This window comes from Ostrinia nubilalis, chromosome 23 (assembly GCF_963855985.1).
Source record: "Ostrinia nubilalis chromosome 23, ilOstNubi1.1, whole genome shotgun sequence".
Lineage (NCBI taxonomy): Eukaryota > Metazoa > Arthropoda > Insecta > Lepidoptera > Crambidae > Ostrinia > Ostrinia nubilalis.
In genome coordinates, this window is record NC_087110.1 from 83,099 (window position 1) to 106,565 (window position 23,467).

Genomic DNA, 23,467 nt, shown 5'->3' on the forward strand with positions numbered 1-23,467 from the left:
CAGACGCAAATTGATTAATTTAACGTCAAATAATATAGAACACATTTTATCGTACACTACGCAATTCACTACACAAACGTAATTATCTGTGTACATGTTTACAACACCGCTACATAAGTTAGCCAATCTTCAAGAAAACGGCACGACAGAACAATGACAACATTATTTAAACTAAAGCTCTATTTTCATATTAACAGAGCTATTTTTTAAATTATACTAATCAATGTATTTAAAAACGTAAAAAAACCTCCTTGAAGCTTTCTTCAGGACGAGGAATATCATTAAAACCAAGCAGCTGCGTTAATTGGATGGTATGGTAATACAACACCATTAATTAAGTATTGCTTATGTAGAGGTAGAAGTGATTTTACACAGTTAATACTCCAATATTCTATTGCAAGCTTGAATTATGTACATTTCAATCACTGTTATGGTTTTTTTTTTCTAGAAAAAATAAACATAACTAAGTAGAAACAGTATGTAATTAAATACTAACCTTAATTATTTACAGGTGGTCATAATAGCAGGTTCCCCTGATGGTGTCCGCAGAGTCGAGCCACTGGTTTATGGTGGAGGGTTTATGGAGTATGGCGCGGGCGGGAGAGAGATGAGCACTGATTGGACCGAATCTTTCGCCCGAGAGTAAGGCATGCCTGACGCACAGTGAGAGCATTTTCGATTTCAGTTGGAGGGCGAACTTTAAACTGAGAATGAAAGTTTTTACGTAATGTAGAGTTTTACTTTGTGGCTTCAGTTTTGGTTACTGCTATAAACAATCAATTTAAGTGATTTTAAGTAACATTTTTTGGATTGTAGGGTATTTGAACCTAATAAAATCTGTTATCAATAGGTATTTTGAGCTTGCCTTGATAACAATCGCCCAAGGATAAAATGATTTATAATTGAGTCCAAAAAATCATAACTTAAGTAGGTAATTTTAAAGCTTAGGGTGTAAATGAGTAGTTATAGGAAAACAGACGAAAAATTCCACTTTTTTCTGGCATTTAGTTATATTTTCATGGTTTTAGTAAACCTTTGCGAACAATAGATCTAAATAAAAGATTATTCATGTTATATTTTTGTTCTAAAGAAAAGAAAATAACTAGTTTGAATAAAACATGAAAATGTCCCATCTCCCGTGTCCCGCCCAGTGTGCCACGGGCCGGGACGGCGCCGGAGTGTCGCGCGCCATCGATCCGCCCAGACGCGCCGCCCTCGATCTAACTAGCTCTACCATACCAACAAGGACAAATTAATGCTAATAAAAATAACTCCCATTATTGTTGTTTTATGGAGAAAATCTGACGATGCTTGCCGGTGGTAGTCATTATTGCTTGTTCTCCTTCAGGACCTAAAAGGACCTAAAGTTTAGGAAACCCACGTGTATTCCATCTTCTGTGAACAAATAAATAAGATTTGTTAAAACATACAAGGTGTCCCAGAATGGGTAAATCAAACTGCTAGGGGAGGTAGCTCTACTAATGTACTATCCCTAAAAAATATGTAAAAAAAATAAAGCGCATAAGGAAACAAATTTTTTTTTTTTTTTCAAAAAGTGAAAATAAATCAGCTTTGCCTAAGTATCTGGCCATAATTGATGCGTTTGGAGTTTATTAATTGTACGTTTTTCTTACTAACATGATCGCTTCTTTTATCTGTAAACAAACTTTTGAAAATAATGACTTGATTTTGAGATAAGAGCATTTTATTTAAAAAAAAATCCGAACTCAATTTTTTTTTTCATATTTTTTAGGATAGTACATTAGTAGAGCTACCTCCCCTAAAAGTTTGATTCACCCATTCTGGGACACCCTGTATAGTTATCTTGTTGGAAATCTTTGTAATTAGATATTATATATTTATGTACCTAATGCAGTTCATAATTAAAAAATATACAATAGAGTGTAGCCTTAGTAGCCTTAGAATTAATAAAACAAAGCTCTACATAAGATTCAAACTTATTCCTGGTTAAATTACAATATTGCATCTACGAGTAATATTTTGTCTAAATTCACATAGTACCCTAGAGTTCCGGCTGCCATGCGTAACCTGACGTAATAACTATCAATTTATCTGTGCCGTGATCTCGTTCACGTGATTAGATCATCATCAAATCATCAATTAGCCAATCAGTGTAATCGGCCCCTTTATTCTGTCAAGATAATCTAATAATCAGCATTAGGAACTTATCATGTTTGATGATATAATCGCAGTAATATCAATTGTCACATAGATAACTACACTACATGCTTGACGTAGCACATTTAATAGATAGACTACAATGTTGAATAACAATAGGACACAAGAAAGAATTATGACTATGTATGTTCAGCTCACAGTGAGTAAATACAAATAGTAAGGTAGGCATGTGACATTATATGTTTAACCAATAACGGGTAAGAGTTTCTTATCGTGGTATAAAAAACGTCTACCAATTCCGCGAATATGAATTCATCCTGACGTTTCTTACAACCTTGATTTTTTGTATTAATATTTATTTATTTATTTATTTATTTATATAATTCACTGTGGACTTACAGTTTTACCCAAGACGTCCATCAGCGGCAGAAGTACAGAATACACGATTTACATAAATAGGTGCTTAAATACTATGTGACAGAAAATTGTATACCTCCAAAATATACTGAACCATACTGTCAACAAACACGTCAATATGGGGTTTTTTAAATATGTATTTTAAATATGTAGGTATGTTGACTTAGGCAAATAAAACGTTGCTAGGTCGTATTAGTAGGTAATCTACAGACGTGCTTAGAGAGAAGACTGTGTCTTTCCTTCCACCCGCAGTTCCCAGATTACCTTCCCAATTCCCATACAAGTTGAAAAAATATTTTGTGAAGTCGGTCCAAGTCATATTTTATTCAACAGAATGTCCAAAAATAGAAAAATATGTCCAAATAGTAAAAGTAAAAGGTAAAAGTGCTTTTTTTAAGCCTATTTACAGAAATAAATGAGATTTGAGTTTTTTTTTTTTTTAGATTTTGAGAGGATGTGTAAAGTTGCCACTTTTAAAGGACCTTGATTAAATACAAAAAATACAAAATATTTTATTTCATTATAATTCGCTCACATGATCGTAGCTCTAAATTCATTTTTCTCTTAATAAACTGGTTATAGCCTGACCAGGAACATAAAAACCCTCGCCATGTTGCGGAAAACTAATGGTACTAATTTCTTTTAATGGCAACAGTAACTGAAAACTTCATTGTCATGTCACCTTGCATGTCAGTCTATTGCTGTCAAAGTGTAAACAAACTTTATTTTAAATGTGCGCAATTGATTTTGTGAATTAAATTGCTAAAATCTTTTCATAGTCGTGAAAGAAAAGTGGTTCACAATGTGTTAAAGTATTTGTCGAAGAGAAATACTAAGGGTTCGGACAATATTTTCATTGAATAATTTTTCCGACAAGGGTGTCAAATTGACTGACATGTTTATCGTATAGTACAGTCCACTATGAAAATTAGCTGTGGTTTGTTTCAACTACCTATTTTAAAGTTTTTTGTCACTTTCTAAGTGTTGAATTTTATGGAATTGGGAAAGAAGTACCGAGTTTGAAGCGTTCATGCGCAGACATTGCAGTTGAATATTCAAGTTCTGAATTTGATTATTGATGAATAATAAAATAAATCCTACTAGCTCGAATGATGTTTTCATTTAATTTATTTAAACCAGGTTACCTATAATAATATTTTTTCGTTAATTCATGAAAATATCAAATTAGCCCGTAATCCTGAATCCTGATACATAAAGTTAGCCTATTAATTTAACACAGGTACGACTGTACTCAGTGTTGCACTATCAAATGCAATTGACGCGCCTCTATGCCAGGGTTTTTATGTTCCTGGTCAGGCTATAATTAAGATTGTTCCAGAACTCCAAAGTCACCTAAATTAGAGGTCAATAGTGCAAAAGGAATATTTATTATTGTCGTAGACGTATGACAGGATTCCTTGGCTAGCACCGCCCGCGCGTGCGCGAATGTCGTGGAATTTACACGCGCCGATGTTTTTATTTACTCTGAGCTTGTTACCAAAAAATGGAGGACTAATATAGACTCTGTTAAAATTTTATAACTAGAACGGTTGAATTAATTAATTATTTTGTTATAATGATATGTGCACTAAAAGTAAAGGCACGTAAGTTACGGTCTTTAGTTGAAAAGAAAAGATATTGTAGAGTTGGACACCAAAATGGAGAAAATCATTTCTATTACGAACAATTACGAAAAAATTGTAAAGTTCTTAATTTCCCTCAAGTATTACCTTATTATTCGGGAATAATAACCTGAATTATTCAGTTCTGAATTTTCTCTAACGGAAATCTACTGTTTGTGTGATTTTATTTGAATTTACTACGATACGGTACAATAAAAAAAAATACCGACATAATATTCGTATGTAGAGTCTAGACCGACCTAGCAGAATTTCCATTTCCGCTGCCGTAACATTTTTCCCGACTACCTGAAAAACATTGCCTAAAATATGCCCCTTTTAAGCACCTGTGACCTGTGATCATATCAAGATGTGTGAAATCGATCCGTGTAAACTCCCGCAGGCACGCCCTGCGCGCAGCCGCCAACCAGTAGCCTCCTCGCTGCCGCCGCGCGGGGTCCTGTCGCACAACAAACTGTTTTAACGCACTCACCGAAGCACCCGCGATGCCGTCGAGTATCGATTGTGCATCCAGTGTATGATACGGAGGGCTCGGAACACCAAGGATTTCTGTAAATGTGAGTATTCAATAAGTGCACGTTATCAAGGTTAAGATTGATTGAAGTGATTCGGTTTAGTGATTTTTTCGATAAGATTAATGTGAGTATCAAGTAATTTTTTGTACTCGTTTATCTATAAGTACGTGCTCTTGAGAGATGCTGCACCGCCATGTTTCTAATTATGTTTGTTTTTGTCCAATTTTTTGTAGGTCCTACATTTATTAATTAGTAGCTTGTTTTATTAAGTTACTAAAACAATTCTGAGTTGTTCATTAGCATATCTATTTATTATAAACATTGAAATATTACTTGCTCTACATATAGATTTAGAGGAAAATGCTTACAATTATAATATGTATTTTATAATAAAATACAAATAAGAACTAACAAATATTATGTTAAACACTTCCCTACATCAAAATGAAAGCTTGAATAAACAGATAGACTAAACAGGAATTATTGAATTATTTTATAATTCCTATTAAATTAGAAGAATGTTAAAATGTTTAAAGAATGCAATAATTACAAAAATAACAGGACTACACTGCAACTCAATTTTTGTCAAGGTCTCGTATCGGCCCTTCATGAATCGATTGCTGCGACTTGACTCGTTTAACACTCTAAGGTTGTAGTATACTTACCAGGATACCTACAAGACCTCGAAGAAAGCGTTTTTAAGTAAGCAATTAGTTTTCAGTAACGATTATATGTTAAAAGGATAATATCCTTGTAACATACATTTAACGCCCCTGCTTGTCACTGAACATTCATCCCCTTTGTATTTTTTATGTTCACATTGTTAGTGAACAAACTAACTCAAAAGGTGCTTACTATACATTTTTTATTAGGACTAGCAGTAATATAATGTATTAGAAACAAACAATGTTATTGAGGTTTTATTCTGAAGCATACTTAGTAGCTATCTGTAGCTATAGTAACACCATATAGCCGTAGATATATGCATTTTAAATAAGTCTTATCTTTGCAATTAAAAATGTTAATGATATGTTTTTCCATATATTGTAAGCCGGTAATCTGTTTACGTGAATCAAGTCATTTACACAGGTACTTAGTAGTATTATTGGTAGGTATGTCATATTAAAAGAACTTGATATGCATCTGCTCAGTCATAATATCACTTGTAGCTGTCATGATCAATACAGCTTGATTTTGTACTTCTTGACACCTTCACCGATATGGATCAATAAAAAGTTTTGTGTCCCATGCTATTTTCATGGACAAAGTAGGTTCCTGATAGGAGGATATTTTTATAAGGAGATATTGAAAAAATCCTATCACTGTAAGATAAGCTTACCTCTAGAAAACTAACTGCAAACTACACATTTCGAGCGACCTAGATCTAGATAGACTCTTTATGCTGACTTGATCTAGACTTATGTTGAGAATGCGGACTTTAGGTATAGAGTCAGTGGCAAGTTATGTGTACAGTTACAACGAGGTATATTTTACGTACGAACTAATGGCAATATAAATAACGCCCGTATTCACAAACATTACTATGAGGTCTCACAGTGCACGTGGACGCACAGGGTGACACGCGAACCAATCACAGAGCTCTATTCAACGCTGTGTGTTCGATTTGCTGCTTCACTTAAGCAAACATCGTTTCTGAATAGGGGCGTAAGTGTGCCTATGAATTGTACCTAATTCTTCTATTAATAGGTATAAAAATGAATAGCAAATTATGTGTTATAACTCAACAACACCTGGACCAATTTTACCAATTCTTTTTTTAAATGTTCATAGAAGTCCAAGGATGGTTTTATGGCGAATAATTTCCGGGAAAACCCCGGGCGGAAAGCTAGTAACTTAATAAAGTTAAGTAACAATAAGACGCCATCAACAAATGTTTATCAATTAGCATAATTCCTTATTTATGGAGTAGATAACAAAAATCAAATATGTATAAAGGATTAATACGAATGCATACCTATAATTGAAATATAGAAAGTAAATATTTCTTCTTAATCTAGATCTCATGTTATCACGTAATGATTACCTATCTCTCATAATAATAATTATGTAAATTCAAAATTCGCAGTTGAATGTGCAACAAAGCATGCGATATCAAAAATCTAAATATAAAATAATAAAATTCAATTTGACTACTAGTGGCACTTTTATGATAGTTACTATTAGGATTATTCCCATCTCTCGTAACCTAACCAATGAAGGCCGTCCCGGGGGAGATTTTTTTATTTATTCGTTGTATTAATAGTTTTATTTTTATGTATTAATTGAACATTTATTTATTTATTCATTTGCATTAACATATTCAGCACATACAGATATACATGCATTCATACATTGACCATGTGATGTAGCAGAGTTAACAATTACAAAATAATGCTTAATGGTAATAATTTTCCTTAATATTAATATAAATTACATTATTTTATTGTACAATTATACACTATATATTATATTATTTATACATAAGAGGAGGTCGAAGTTAAGGATGGACCCTCCAGTGACGGAATTAGTATCATAAATCATAACCCAAAAAGGGATTCCACAAGACCAAGGTTTGTTGTCAATCACTACAATGTTGAAAATATGCTGAAAAGCAACTTTTTCACACATCGCATGCCAAAGTACACTCGTCTACATACGCCAAGTGCCCTGACATAATAAACCGCGCTGCGTGAAGTTGTGCGCTTACGTAACGCCGACGTTACAGAATAACGAGCGGCGCGGGTGGAAGCGGGAAACACGCTAGTAGCGTTGTTTATCTCTCTAATAAGAATAGGAAGTTTGAAGATAGGATGTGGACGCTATGTACCTATACAGGTGTCGCAATGGGAAATAATCATTCCACAAACATTTTGTGTAATATGTATATCAAAATCGTATGGAAAAAAGGGTTTTACAAAAGATGGTTTTTTTTTGGATGGATGGTGCTTTTTCAGTAATTTGAAATGAAATAGAACTTCTTGACATTTTAATTAACTTTTCGAGTAATTAACAAAACTTCGATATGAATATAAAACAAGAAAGTAGAGACAAACAACAAATTGAGCTGAAGGACAACTTTTTTCAAATGTGCTACGGCGTAGCATTCTCGTAGCAGTAAATCGCGGCCGCTTATGTTCCGCCGGCGAGCCACAGTGACCTGTGACTGCTCCGAATAATCACGGTTTGTGTGATACCAGTTCCTAGCATTAAAACGAGTAGTGATGCGCTTGATTAATAACTGGCCCAGCGATGGCTGATGCCATAATTTAATTACCTTTCTTGTAATAATATGAAAGTATAATGTGTACATAATAATGTTTTTATTCAAAGAAAGAAAGACTTTTAGTCAATCCTATAAGGATTAAAGGAAGGAAAGAATCTATATAAAATACCTATCAAATAAAAGTGAAAAATACTAGTTATTATAGAAATCTATCTATATAAATAAAAATGAATTGCTGTTCGTTAGTCTGATTAAAACTCGAGAACGGCTGGGCCGATTGAGCTGATTTTGGTTTTAAAATGTTTGTCATAGTCCAGGGTAGGTCTAAACTAAACGGTGAGAAAATACGCGCGCGATATTGTTTTTCTGTGACAGACAAAATTCACGCAGGCGAAGCCGCGGGCGGAAAGCTAGTATGAAATAAAATGCATATAATATTCTTTTATGACCAGATATTTAAATAAGGAGTGGTTGAAACTACACTTTCGAGCTCACTTTCAAGGCTTTTAGGGTGTTTAAAAATAATTATACTTTGGCGAAAACCCAATTTAAAAATATTCTTATCACAGACACAATTTCCGATGGGCGCGAAATGGACTTTCTGCGAGAAATGAAACTCAAACTACCGGGACCACGGTCCGCAGTCTAGAAAGCTTTAAAGATTGAGCGTGATAGTAAAGAACAATGGAATTAACCGTGAACACACAAAATTAGGCCTCAGAGTTTGGACGACATTCTTCATTAGCTCTATTGTTGTAATAGCTTGAAAGGAATCTAGGTCAACGCTAGCTTGAGTCAAAAGGCTTCTTTCAGTCGGTAAATAGCGAATGAATGAACACCTAGTACCATTGAAGAAGGATTATTTAGTAGTACCTACAAAATAACTCAATACCTAGTATCCATACTTAAGTATGAGACTAACACAAGTACTGATTATTATCTAAAATTAGGGCTGGGCTATTTTACGTAATTCATGCGTCTAACGAACAATTTACGTCAGTTACAATCGTAATATTTGAATGCGTTATCTTGTAGTATTATCAATTCTTGATTGATATTGATAATAATGATAATCAAATCAACGTGCAACATTGTTACGTCGGTATTTCATATAATGTATTCACTAGAAACGGAACGGTTTAATTGATTGTTGCTGTAAAATACACGATCAATTTAAGTATTTTTATGAAATACATTGACTGCCCACGTCATTCTAGCTTTGAGCCTTGCCCAATACACGTTATCGCGATCATCATAAGGGTATTTCTTCAGAGGCAAAATTTTCGATGTCTTTGGGTATAGTTCTGTAAAGAACTAACAAAATGGCATGCAATATTTTTTTTCGTATAGCTTAGCTATAGCCCTATCTGGCGCAAATTACATTTTTGACATAATTGCTGTCTTTATACAAAATAAAAATATTTGAAGTATGATTCTCTGATTCATATGGTGTGTCCGTTAGCCATTTTCCGGAACAAAATGGTTGATGTAGCATTTTCCTTTTGATATATCAATATAAATTAAAATTATTTCGAAAGCTAATGAGTTGTCCTTCTACAAAAAAAATGTGTCATAATTTTAATTAAGTTAGTTTGTTCGCAAAAAAATAAATAAGCAGTGTCCGGCATAAAATACTGATTCATATGGCGTGAGCTGTTCTTGACCATAACTGGTCAGGTTTTAATCATGAGAGTCTGGTTTCTGGCGTGGAGGCAAGCCCATCTTGCAACGAATGAACTAGAAGGCAGACGTGGAGCTGGTTGGCTTAGAACCCGGTGTGACGAAGGCAAATACTTGATTCATCTGTGCTTGGTTCAGGTGGCATGCTGATTACAATGCCTACTTTATAAAATTACATTATTGCATTAAAAATCTAATCTTTCTTTCTTGTGATGCTTTTGGGTTATATATTCATGTAGAAAAATGACAACCCTGTAGTCTGTATGTACTACGAGTTTTGCTCGATTTTAGGCAAAAAACTGATTTATCTGTGAGTGATTCATATGGTCAGGGCCCTGTATGAATCATAAAATAAATTAGTTTTTGGTCTTTCAAGCACCAAAAAAGAGGTTTTTTAACTAAGAATGACATCCCAGACTGCACCTCACTTAAGACCAGGTGCGATTGCGGTCTTGTTATGAATAAAAAAAATCATCATTTTTATGTTAAGAATAATTTGTGTTTAAACAGTAAATAAGTAGTATATCCGTTAAGCTAGCAACCATAACACAAGCATATTAGTTGCTTATTTTGTAGCTAAATGGTGCTGTATGAAATTGCCCAACGATTTATTTATTTTTATTATTATTTCAGCTACACTTATGGCGTCCATAGCACATAATAATAAACTGCTGAGCATAGGCCTCCAATGATTTCGAGATTAACTGATTGCCATTGCCACAACCTCTATAAGCTCATTTCACCTTCTTCACCTTGTAGGTGGACGTCTTAACAACAATAGCTTGGATAAGTGATACAGCTCGGTAGTGTTATCTAAAATACCTTAGTGCCATAAGATGAAAGTCTACATCCAGTGTGTGTTTATCAGTGATGACAAATTGTACTGAAAAGCGGCCTCTCACTGTAGGCTTACGAACCACAAAGTTGCATAGTGTACTATGGAGTGGACTATGCTTGTTTTTTTTCATGCAATCAAATCTGTAATGAGGAGATCCGTAAACGATCTAAAGTCGCATGGTGGCATAGTCCGATGTTTTAGCAAGCTGAAGTGATAATGGGCAGGACACATAGTATACAGACATGATGGCCGATGGGATAGCACGTTTCTGGAGTGGAAGCTACGTGCCGGAAAGCTCAGTGTAGAACGTCCTCCCACAGGAAGGCGCAGGATGCAGGCTGCTACCAACCGGTCATTATGGAAATCATTGGGAGAGGCTTATGTTCTATGTTATGATGACAAAATATTATGGATGTATACTAAAGTTTCAAAAAAATTTTTTTTCACGAATTATTGTGGAATCGTTGCATTTTTTCATAACAACAGATCATTGTTTTTGTTATAATATGATTATTTTCTTAATTTAGAGCCAATTGTACATAAATATCATAAATTTTATTTCTATTTTTGATTAATATGTAACAAATTCTGATTCATATGGGCACAAAATATTTGAACGTCGATATCTTGAAAACTCCTTTACAAAAACGAGTCCCTTATCCAAATATATGTTATTGGGTGTACCTATTTTCATATGAGTCTATGTTACAAACCTAAAATTGAATTTGAAATTTGTCCATATGAATCAGCCGAAGAATGCGATTTCGAAGAAGTGCCCATAAATCGTTTTAGTAACTAACTACTTTGGATGTAATGTTGTTGGTATGCCTCAATAAATAAATAGGTAAATAAACTAACAAATCGTTCAATCCATTGTCAATCGTCCTTCGTTCACAGCTGAAAAATGTTTTTCATGTAAGATCCCAATCGGTCATCGGCTAATTCGCCCCTTGCCACAAGTTTGTCGTGTAATTATCCTTGACCAATATTGATTCTATGATTCTTTTCTAACCTTGGCTACCCTTAAATCGATATGCAACTGTAATTGTACGAGATAATCGCACCATACGACGTCTTAGCTGGGTAGGGGGAGTATACGAGTACATACATGCACTAAAAACAATAAATTACCTCTGGTCTAGTAGTTGTCAGAGGGTCTTGGTTCAGTGATTCTGGTTTCAATTCGCAGTTGCCAAGTTACAACGTTTTACGAAGTTTTTCTTCATTTCGCGTCGTGATGCTTTCAGTAGAGCCCGTAATACCTAGGGCTTTCCGATTTGGGAGTTTTACAGTGACCACAACGCATTGTGAGCTGCGTTCTCGGTCTTTAAGCGTTCGTTCGTTTCAGCCAAATGAACGTCCACAGCTGGACAAAGGCCTTCCCCAAGGTTTTCCACAATGAACGGTCCTGCGCTGCCCGCATCCAGGTTGTTCCCGCGTTAAGTTTAACTTATATAAAGTGTAGTTCGATGTCGTGTTCCCAGATGCATCCCACGCCCAAGCCGGGCGCGTGGGCGTCGTGGGCGGGCTGGGTGCTCCCGCCGGAGCCGGCGCGGCGCCGCGGGCTGGAGGAGGCGCGCGCGGTGTGGCGCGTGCCGCCGCCGCACCAGATCGCGCTGTACTCGCCCGACCAGATCCGACAGTTGATCAGGTGCGTGTGTGGTCATCTTCAATTGAAACAAGTGCTATAGCTCTATAGCTGGAGCCGGCGCGGTGTGGCGCGTGCCGCCGCCGCACCAGATCGCTCTGTACTCGCCCGACCAGATCCGACAGTTGATCAGGTGCGTGTGTGGTCATCTTCAATTGAAACAAGTGCTATAGCTCTATAGCTGGAGCCGGCGCGGTGTGGCGCGTGCCGCCGCCGCACCAGATCGCGCTGTACTCGCCCGACCAGATCCGACAGTTGATCAGGTGCGTGTGCTTTCTTTAGTTCTTTTTCAATGGTCTAAGTACAACAAATTGTTATCTATGAGACCTCAAACATGTTCATTTCATATAAAGCTAACTAAGTAAGTAATAGCGACTAATAAGCAAATAATTTGAGGCGGCATTAACCCAACGGTGCTGGTGAAAGTGTCGAACTAGCCGATTCGAGTTCCGAGGAACACTGGTGTAAACCCCGCCGCCGCTGGACTAAAGTGGTGAACCGAGTCGTAACACGAGTAATTACCTATAATTTAGCACGACGGTTAAAAAGGCAAAAAAAACTTCTATACTCAGAGTTTTGATTGTAAAAAGCGTTGTAAGCTTTTGTGTACTACCTCGGAACAACTATGTAAGCTAGATATTAGCGTTGTATGTAGCGCTTTTCCAATAGAAGCCCTTTCATTAACTCTTACTTTACAGCTCTTTTCACCCTATCTCTTGACACCATCTACTTAAAGTTACAATAATTTATGCTGATCTAGTCCAAAGTTTACGAAAAGCAAACCTTTTCTGATAAGTACCTAACCTATTAGGATTTCTATTTTGATAAAGGTACGATACGCATAGTGTTGTTGAGTGTATCTATCTATACCAATTCTCGTCCTGATTAAATCTAAATTAATTTGAAAATTGGCCGATTTATTAAGACGCGATGACATTATTTGATAACAATATCTAGATAAGATATTAACCTAAAACATTGACGCGAGATGTTATTCGCTCAATTGCCTTCAACAAACGTAGTGTCGCGAGTGATTTGTTTTTGTTATTGTTTTTTTTTTAAGTACGACGTTATAATGAAGTCCGAGTAAGTGTAAATTTTAGTGATTTGTTAGAAACTAGTATCACTGGATATTTTTAATGTTTAAACTGCTTTCTATATAGTTCTTACTTTTTGTAGATTTCTTCAAAATTATAAATAAAACTACTTAGATTTTTTTTTAAATAAATCAATATAGGAAACTTTTTTTTAACAACATTACATTGAAGCATTTCAAATAGTGCGATAGATTAAACTCGTACTTAGTGCGATTGAGAATGTTACTAGGTATGCAAAATCACTTGAAACCTATGTTACAGTTAGGCTTTTACATTTACAAATACATTAGTTTTTATTTCATTCAAAAATACCCAGTAGTTATGATTTTATAGGCATTCTAATTTCGCTAAAATATCGAGTCCCGCCGACGGTCACGTGACCGCGCGTGACGTACATTCACAGTGTCCGCTCACTAGAAAACGGATATAAACATACTTAAATACATATTTTTTTTGTAAATACAAACTTATTATACATATTAACACCCAGACCCATCACAGAATTTAAAATTGAGGTGTCATTTTATTGCGAATTACCTTCCAGCTCCATCATTAGACCCTGATTATTATATAGAATTAAAGTACTCATCAATACAAAACGAACGAGCCCAAACTCGATGGATTTAAGTCGTTTTATTATAGAGTTCCTATGGCCACCTTCCAGCTCCATCATCAGATCAGCTCCATGTCATCATAATATTGCATGGTCATCCAAATCACATGTGTTTGCGAAATTTCAGCTTAATCGGTTGCCTGGAAGTGGGTCTTAATTCAGTTTGCAAGATTCCACCCATACAAATATGAGCCAGTCACTGTAATATGACGTCACGCGCATAAAATGGCGGGCCGGCCGCCGCCCGCACTTTTAAAATTCAATATCTTGGAAACTAATTGACGTATCGAAATTATTCTTTCACGAGTATTTTCTATTTTTAACAGAGAATACAGAAAGCTAAAAAACAAAATTAGTGAACATTCTTCATTCGCCACAGTCAAAGCGTTTAGGAAAGGATTATTGTTCCTTCCGATAGCTTGATTTAGGGTTGTTATTTGCGTAACTAGTGAATTGAAACACAGACGTGATGATCCTTTAGCTTTGTATTATTGACTACTGACTTTTTACAATCGACAACGAGTTTTATACAGGCGCGTAGGCGTTTTGAACTAACATACACCGCCCACCAAAAGGCCTATGCCTTTACACTTATCAGTATCACTTAATAAATGTAATTAACTTTAAAAAAATGAAATGCATGCACACATTAATGTTCAATGTTCATCAATTTTATCATCACTAATCGTCTTTAGCACTTATTAATGGACACAATTTAGTAACACATCTTTTAGTAACACTGTCACCACACTTCACACTGTACACACGCGTAGCTCCATCAGGCCCAGGATGTTTGGCCACAATGCGGCCCATCAGCCACTTTCCAGGAGGCAGGCCTTCGTGTTTGATCAGTACTACGTCATTTATGTCAAATTCAGGTTGCTTTCTCAGCCATTTTGGACGTTGCTGTAGACGTGTCAAATATTCCGCTTGCCAATTCTTCCAAAATGATTGTAACAATCTTTGTGTATACTGCCATCTTGCCAAATGGTTGATATTTAAGCTGGTTAGATCTGGAGTTGGTACTTCGACTGTAGGTTCGCCGATCAAAAAATGTGCAGGTGTCAGTGGGCTCAAATTGTTTACATCTGTGTCATCAATTGGTGTCAATGGCCTTGAGTTAAGAAGAGATTCAATTTGACATAGCAATGTGGTCATTTCCTCGAAGGTCAAATTGGTAGTGAGAACCTTTTTCAGGTGGGACTTCACGGACTTCACGCCGGCTTCCCAAAGCCCGCCGAAGTTTGGGCTGTAGGGTGGTATAAAGTGCCACTGCGTACCATCTAGTGCCAATGTTTGAGCCACTTCGTCTTTGAATTCAAGCTGTGCTGCCTTCCAAGCTTCTATTAATTCTTTATTCGCACCTACGAAGTTGCGACCTTGGTCACTATACATGTGCGCGCATCGTCCTCTTCGTGCGACAAACCGTCGAAATGCTGCGATGAAAGCTTCAGACGTAAGATCTCCCACCAATTCCAAATGTATGGCTTTAGTGCACATACATATAAATACAGAGATATAAGCCTTTCGTGTCTTCCCTCCACGGCCTTTGGACATGAGCACGTTGAATGGTCCTGCAAAGTCGACGCCAGTGTATTCAAATGGACGTGAAATATTGACTCTCATGTCAGGTAAGTCACCCATAACTTGGCTTCTTGCCTTGGCATTTGCTTTGGCACATATTATGCATCTGTGTACATGTCTTTTTATTACATTTTTAGCCTTTATGATCCAGAATCGTGACCGGAGATGACACAACATCAGCTGAAGCCCGCCGTGCAGAGTCTTCTGGTGTGCGTCTGCAACTATTAACAAGGTAAGTGCATTTTTATTACTTAATATCATTGGATGTTTTGTATCTCTTTCCAGATTCGCGTGTCGCAATCTACCGCCCACCCTGAGAATCTGTTCTTCATCTAGGTACGGATTTAATGATTTTAGTGTGCTATTTCTCTTAACTCTTTTGTATTTCTTTATATCTTCTATCTCTTCTTCAAAATCGACAATCTGTGCCTTTTTAATGCATATTTTCAAAGCTTCATCTAATTCTTTTGTACTTATTGCTCTCATTTCTTCATTTATTTTTAATCTTTTGTAGTTTAGAAATCTTTTCATGTAAATTATAATTTTTTGAAGTTCTTCCAAATTGCTATAGTTTTCAAAATGTAGGATTGTGTTGTTGTTCATTTTGTCTTCTATTATGTTCATATTTATCAATTTGGTTTTTCTTCTCTCAATATCCGTTGGTAGTATGTTTAGTCTAGAAAATATAATCTGCTCTTCTAACAGCCAGCTGGGTCCGTGCCACCATTGTTTATTTTGCTTCAGCTCAGTCAATTTAGCACCTCGTGACGCGACATCGGCTGGATTTTTATCAGTCTGAACATGATGCCACTGACTGTTAGGAATGTTGTTTGCAATCTCAACCACGCGATTAGCGACGAATTGCTTCCAGCGGTTGGGCTCGCCAAACAGCCATGATAGTACTACTGACGAGTCTGTATAAGCAAATACCTTATTAGTTGGAATTCTCATCGCTTGGGCTGTGTGATACAAGAGTTTGGACAAGAGCACAGCAGCGCATAGTTCTAGACGCGGCATTGAAATCGTCTTTATAGGGGCTACCTTCGTTCGGGCAGCGACAATACTGACATCTGTGGTTCCATCGGTTTGAATTACTCTACAGTATACAACAGCAGCAATGGCGTGCATCGATGCATCACTGAAACCATGTAGAGATATGTTATCTTTTGAAGCATTTAGGGTGTTCAGCCATCGTGGAATAGTTATTTCATTCACATTTCTCAGATCATCTCGAATAGACTTCCACTCAGCTTGTAAGGCATCATCAATAACATCATCCCATCCTACTCCTTGTAACCATAATTTCTGTACAAATATCTTTGCTGAAATGATCGCTGGGGCAATCCAGCCCAGTGGGTCGAATAGTTTTTGTAAATCTGATAATACGTCTCTCTTTGTTATGTCAATAGATTGTGCAGGTAAGTTAAGATTGTATTTGAATTCATCATTTCCCAAATCCCATGATACGCCAAGTGCCTTTACGATTCCATCTAATTTCATATCTATGTGTGCTTTGGCTGACTTTTCTCCTTCATCAAGAGATTTTAGAAATTCAGGACTGTTTGAACACCATTTTTGTAATCTGAATTTTCCTTTGCTTAGTACAGTCTTCAATTGCTTGCTTGCCTCTATGGCTTCTTTGACAGTATCACACCCAGACATCACATCATCAACGTAGAAGTCTTCGCGTATAATTCTTTTGGCAATAGGATGGTCTTCACCCTCGTCTTCTGACAGCTGCATTAGTGTTTTTATAGCGAGATAGGGCGCTGATGCTGTCCCAAATGTGACTGTAAGTAGCCGGTAGTGTTTGACCTCGTCAGATATTGAAGTATTCTGTCTCCACAATACTCTCTGGAAGTCGGCGTCTTCTTTATGAATGAGAATCATTCTGTACATCTTCTCTATATCGCTTACAAAACAGACCTTGTGCATTCTCCACCTCATGATGATACTTCTAAGATCTTCTTGCAGGACAGGTCCATTCATCAGTTCATCGTTGAGCGATATATTGTTTGAGCCCTTGCACGATGCATCAAAAACAACGCGGGTTTTTGTCGTTTCCTTTTCAGTTCGCACGACTGCATGGTGTGGTAAGTAAACAGATTTATTATTAAGTTCGTTTTGCGGTACTTCCTGCATGTGATTTAATCTAATGTATTCTTCCATGACTTCTTTATAATTTTTTTCTAATTCTGGCTGTCTATCAAATCTTCTTTCAAGCATTTGTAATCTTTTCATTGCTATATTGTATGTATGACTATTATCGATTCTTCCCTTACATCTTCACAATCGTTTACTTTTCCAAATAAGATCCAGCCCAAAGTTGTTCTTTGTGCAATAGGAGACCCAGGTGGACCCTTTATAACTTCACTTTGTATAATTTGTGCGTATTCATTTACACCAAGAAGTAAGTCGATGTTGGCTGGTTGACTAAACTTAGGGTCAGCCAGTGTTAACCCATCTAAATGATTCCAATTGTTTGTTGGTATTTTTTGAGTCGGTATCTGAGTAGTCAGTTGCTTTGCAATTACATATGCTTTCACTCTGAGGCTGAATTCTTCATTTCTCGATGAGACCTCTATCTGAACTACTTGTTTTAATCTTGATTTTACTTCACCTACTCCGACAATGCTTCCCTTCACTGGATACCGTCTCGCTCTAATTGTTTGTGCTGCTCGTTCACTTATAAAACATCCTTGTGATCCAGGATCAATTAAAGCTCGCAGAACTGTGGTGTGGCCATCTTCACTCTTGCATTCCACCAGGGCTGTCGCTAGCAACGCAACAGCTGTACTGTGAGTTGTGTTTGTTTGTGACGTCATCACTGCTAAGTTTATTTCTTCTCCTGATTCTGACTCTTCATCTACATTTGCGTGTAAAACCTTTGGCTGTTTCGTATCATTCCTTTCAGTGGGGCCAGAGGCATCGTTTGACCTTTTCGAATGTAGAAGGGTGTGGTGACGTCGCTGACATAATCTGCACTTGGTGAGTAGTCGACATGCTATAACTCTGTGTCCAGGAACCAAACAGTTGTAACAAATGTACTTTGACTTCACAAACTCGCTTCGTTGTTCCGGTTCCATCTTTCCAAAGTCTTTACAATGACTGAGTGTGTGAGTTTCTTCGCATAAAGGACATGTCTTCTCGGTAGCAGCGCCAGATGTGTGGTAAGATCTCACTATTCTTTCTTTGGACGAAGTTGGTTGTTGCACAAGCTCGAGCGTTCTAAATTTAGACTCCAAAAACATCTTTAATGACTCAAATGTAGGTAATTCTTCACTTCCTTGGTTGCTAACATGTTCTTCCCATTCCTTGTGTGTGTCTGTGTCTAATTTTTGAACCACCAGATAGTTGATAAGTGGATCCCAATCATCAGTTCTTATATTCATATTTTTTAGACTATTTAGACACTCAGATGTTGTATCAATAAGTGACCTTATGTGGGAGGGATTCTGGCTATTAAGTTTCTTTTGAGAGAACATGCGTTTTAATAAAGATGTTACAATAAGTCGTTTGTTACTATACCGCCTTTTCAATGTCTCCCAAGCTTGCGTGTAATTTGCTTCATTAATTTGAATATGTCGCAATAATAATTCAGCTTCGCCAGTAACGCTCGTTTTTAAATAGTGTAATTTCTGCACGCCGCTAATTGTGTTATTCCGATCCACTAGTGAAATAAATAAATCTTGAAACGTAGGCCACGCTTCATAATTCCCACTAAATTTCGGTATTTCTATACGCGGTAATTTCACTTCTGGGGATTGTGTAGTTGAAGATGTATAGTGTGTTTCTTGTCTCGTTGATTTTTGTTGCGATTCAATTGTAAACAACAAATCTTTCATATCAGATTTCGCTTGCATAGCTTGTTCTTCACAAATAAAGTACTGGTTTTGTTCAAAGTAAGGCAATAATTTCCGTTGTTCTTTTGTCACACTTTTCATTAATGTAGTATGTGCGAGACGAAACTGATTCCAATATTCTTCAACAGATTGTAATTTCACTGTCACATAACCACGTGTAAGCCGCACCTTTGGGCATTTCTTAAAGTTCTCGTACGTTTTCGCAATAAGACGATATAAATCTTCTAATTCACATAAAGTTTGTTCGACGATTTCCATGGTTATTTATCAATCCTTATGCGTAAAAATACAATCACTGTGTAGCTTGTATATCCAGCAACGCCATTTAAATAATCTTGAAGTGAAATTCCGATGATAAAATGTCCAAAATCCGCAAAATAACGATCAAATCCAAAGTTATAAAATAATATTCTTCACTCGTAAACAACTTTCAATCTTCAATGCTAATTTATGCAAAAAAAAGGGTCGCCTTTTGTTCTCTTATCGCTCGGGTCCGACCGCTTACGCTCCGGCTCGCTAGGCCACTATGTTCCTTCCGATAGCTTGATTTAGGGTTGTTATTTGCGTAACTAGTGAATTGAAACACAGACGTGATGATCCTTTAGCTTTGTATTATTGACTACTGACTTTTTACAATCGACAACGAGTTTTATACAGGCGCGTAGGCGTTTTGAACTAACAATTATAATGAATGAATCCTTTTATAAAAAAAGATTGCACAAATTACTAATTGTCCCGTTAGCAACCTCGTACTAAGCTAATTTATGCTTGTGTAAACAATAGTCAGACCAGAAAATAGTCGAGCAGCGGCGGGATTCGAACCAGCGTTCCTCGGTTCGGCTATCGTGACTTCATAACTTTATTTTCTTGTGTGCAGGATGGAGCACGCGGCCATCGGGCTGGGCGCGTGGCCGGGCACGGTGCCGCCGGGTGCGTGGCGCGAGCGCCGCCCTGACTTGGACCGCTGGCGACTGCGCGACTTTCTACAGGTACTGGCTTTGCTGTGGAAAGTCGATGTTTCGAACTCCTATATTCCGCTTTTTCTTATCGTTCGTGACAACAAACCTACACAGCCTCAGCCCAAAACTCCGCCACAAGAATGGCGTTGTCAGTAGCCTTCATTAAATCTTCCTGCGTGCAGTTGTTTGGGCACGCAGAGCACGACGTCATGTGCTTCCTCAACTGGGGAACAAAACCACACTTGCACTCCAAGATTGAGCCATCCAAAAATCCCCACCCCATATTCCGCTGATTACATATGTAGGGTTCCAAGATAGTTACTTATACCCCGGGATTATTCAGGTGGGAACGAGAGGTGGGAAGTCCCGTCCCTTATGGTCACAAAACGGGCTCTCTCGACACAGAGTTATGGTTCCGAATTTCGATAACCAAGCGAAACCTATAAAAAATTGCACTACTGTAGTCTTGGGCCGGTATAACATCACAGAAAATTATAAAATGGGTTCCGATTGGGAGGTAATTGATAACGGTCAACCGTCCAATCTGAGACATCATTGCCTATGTTCAGCTGTGGATGTTTTATTATGATGGCGATGATGATGATGAAGTGACATGATAGGTTTGTAATAATCTTACATGCTCGTATAAAAATAAATCGCAAAATGTCCAAGGAGTGTTTTTACGGCAAGAAAAGTTCGAATAACTTTCGGGAAAACCTTAAAAAGAACTCAAAACTTCACCCCTAAGGGGGTAAAATAGGGTCCACGCGTACAAAGTCGCGGGCGGCCGCTAAGAAATAAAATGAACGTTCTTTTTACACAGAACGTGCGGCTAGAGCGGCCGATAGCCGAGATCCCGGTGGGGTCGGCGGGCTCGGCGCACGCGGCGGCCGCGGGCGCGGTGGCGGCGCGCGGCGCGTGGGAGGGCGCGGCGCGCGGCTGGGCCGCCGGCGCGGTCATGCTGGCTGTACTCGTGCTCATTGTGAGAGCGCTGGAGAAGTGCTTGTACAAGAGGCTGTTTAAAGGTACGTACTTATATCATTTACTATTATTACATACACGAAAGTTACAGTCTGTTAACTGCTCAAACGGTTTTCGAATAGAGATAATAGCTTGGGGCCAAGAAGAAGTCTTCTTAAAATGAATGACGAAGCATTGCGTCGAAGTTGGTGAAAGAGCGGATAAAAGTTTATGCCCCATCATTACGAAAAGTGGTAGTAAATAAACTGTTGTGGGTGTTGATGGGCGCTAATGACTTATAATGAAAAACCAGAAAACATCCTGAATGGGAAGCATTTTCCAAAAACGCAAGCTGGGACAGTCAGGACTCGAGAACATTTACCTACTTACAAGCCGCTTGCTGTCGGTTGCTTTGTCGAAAAAGCAAGCTTCTGTTTTTAGAATAATAATGACGATGATGATTTTACCATTATTACGAGTACGATTTCACGTCTTTCGATATTCACGATTTATTCATAGAGTTTAAAATTCGATTTTGGATAATACCTACTTTCATTAGCGGAGTTTCCATACCCACATTTTTCCTTATTTACATTAGAAAATCTGAATTAATAGGTAGATTAGTACAAAATTATACGAGTAGTTTTATCAGACTTCCGAATTTTCCTTATTTGTTTTGGAATTTACGCACAATTTTATTTATGCACTTAGATTATTAGTTATTGTTATCACAGGGTCAATTTTTTGCATTTCAGGAAGAACATTATCCTGTGATGAGTGGCACACACCAAACGTGTTTGCGACTAGCCGTGAGCATTAATGCTTTATTGGTAGTTAGTTGATAGATTAGATTAACGTCTGCCCCCCTCAATCCTTTTCAATTACCTAGTTACCTTCTTTTGAAACATCGTAATAAAAGCTCTCTTTTTTCAGATCGTCACGGGAGCGACATCGGCACAGTTCCACGCCTGGATGACGTGGACTCGCTGCCGTCTGACAGCAGAGAGTCTTCAGGCAACGACCTGCCCCCGCCGTACTCTGAATGTGCCAACAGCGAAGGTGGAAGTGTGGACGCCGACAAGCCCATCGGCACCGAGGAACCCCCGCCCCCTTACTCAGCCTGCTACTTCTCAAATCCCAAAGACAGCGCCCCCTCCGTCCACTTCTACCGACGAAGGGGCGCAGAAGCTGGCCAGTCGAGTTCGAATGCTCAAGCACCAAATATATCAAACGGAAGAACTGATGACAGCGACAAAATCTCAGATGTTGGTTGTGAAGTTAATGATAGCATAGAGAGTAATATCAGCAGAGGTGAACATCATTATGTAAATGAACGCTCAAGACCAAATCCAGGACGATCCAGGCGACGGAGAGAGGAACATTCCAATCATGTAGTTGAGATTCACGGAAATGACTCCCGGGAAAGGATTATAGTTGCATAAAGAAACTTGCGATGTTTGAGTGGTATCAAAGTGTTTTAACTGCGTCCAAATATAAAAGGACGCTAAGATAAGGATGGAAATGAAAGAAACGATTTTGAATCAAGAACGATTATCGAAATTAGTGAAGTGGAAGAATGGTATCGATACCGACCGCTGAATCTCGAGGCGGTTGCAGTAGCAGTAACCGTTAATGGCGTGGAAATTACGAGTATACTTATTTATTTTTTTACAATTTTCTCGTAATGTAACTTTAAAATTATGTACCTACCTTTAACTGTACCTATAATATCGAACCTTTTAACTCAATGTAATGAAACAATTTAGTGATCCATGCAATATACAAGTGTAGATTTATTGCTTATTGCAATCGGAGAATAGATTTAGATACACTTTTGTAATTTTGTAGGTAATGCAAAGTTTTCGACACCTAAGTAGTGTTTACCGATAGGACAGCAAAATTAGCCAATAGAGTAACGTGCCACGTGATCTTAATTAAGAAATAAGATGTAAATGAATGTATTAAATAGTTTTACAAGCAGAAAATAGATCTCACAGGGCCTGAAGATAACTAAATCACATTCTATTCGTATTCGTATGTACTTATTTTCGATTATACACAATCAGGATCCAGTAATATTTTGAGTATTAAAAACATTATTAAATTAAATAAATGTTTTTTAAACCTGTAGTAATGTACCTACCTAAAGAAATCATTTTGATAACGTAGTGCCGCTCATTATTCCATCATTCAGCCATACCAGGCCTGGCTCACTCCGCGCGGTACATCCGATAATTACCTACAGCGAAGCGCCCCGCCGGCGGGTATTATATCAGTCGAGTGTCACGCGC

The 23,467-nt window shown here is 37.6% G+C and overlaps 1 protein-coding gene and 1 long non-coding RNA gene across 3 annotated transcripts in view; one reads left to right on the forward strand and one right to left on the reverse strand.

The window, feature by feature from the left end:
• LOC135083440 (uncharacterized) overlaps positions 1–23,467 on the reverse strand; it is a 262,840-nt gene that overhangs the window by 44,723 nt on the left and 194,650 nt on the right. The window lies entirely within an intron of this gene.
• LOC135083455 (uncharacterized) lies at positions 13,110–23,306 on the forward strand. Of its 2 annotated transcripts, XM_063978196.1 has the most exons (5): positions 13,110–13,186; positions 20,135–20,246; positions 21,040–21,241; positions 21,932–21,985; positions 22,110–23,306. In XM_063978196.1, exons 1-5 carry the CDS (start codon positions 13,176–13,178, stop codon positions 22,616–22,618), a joined length of 888 nt encoding a protein of 295 aa, XP_063834266.1. In that variant the 5' UTR covers positions 13,110–13,175; the 3' UTR covers positions 22,619–23,306. The 2 variants fall into 2 exon arrangements, with proteins under 2 accessions (XP_063834266.1, XP_063834267.1); XM_063978197.1 differs by lacking the exon at positions 21,932–21,985.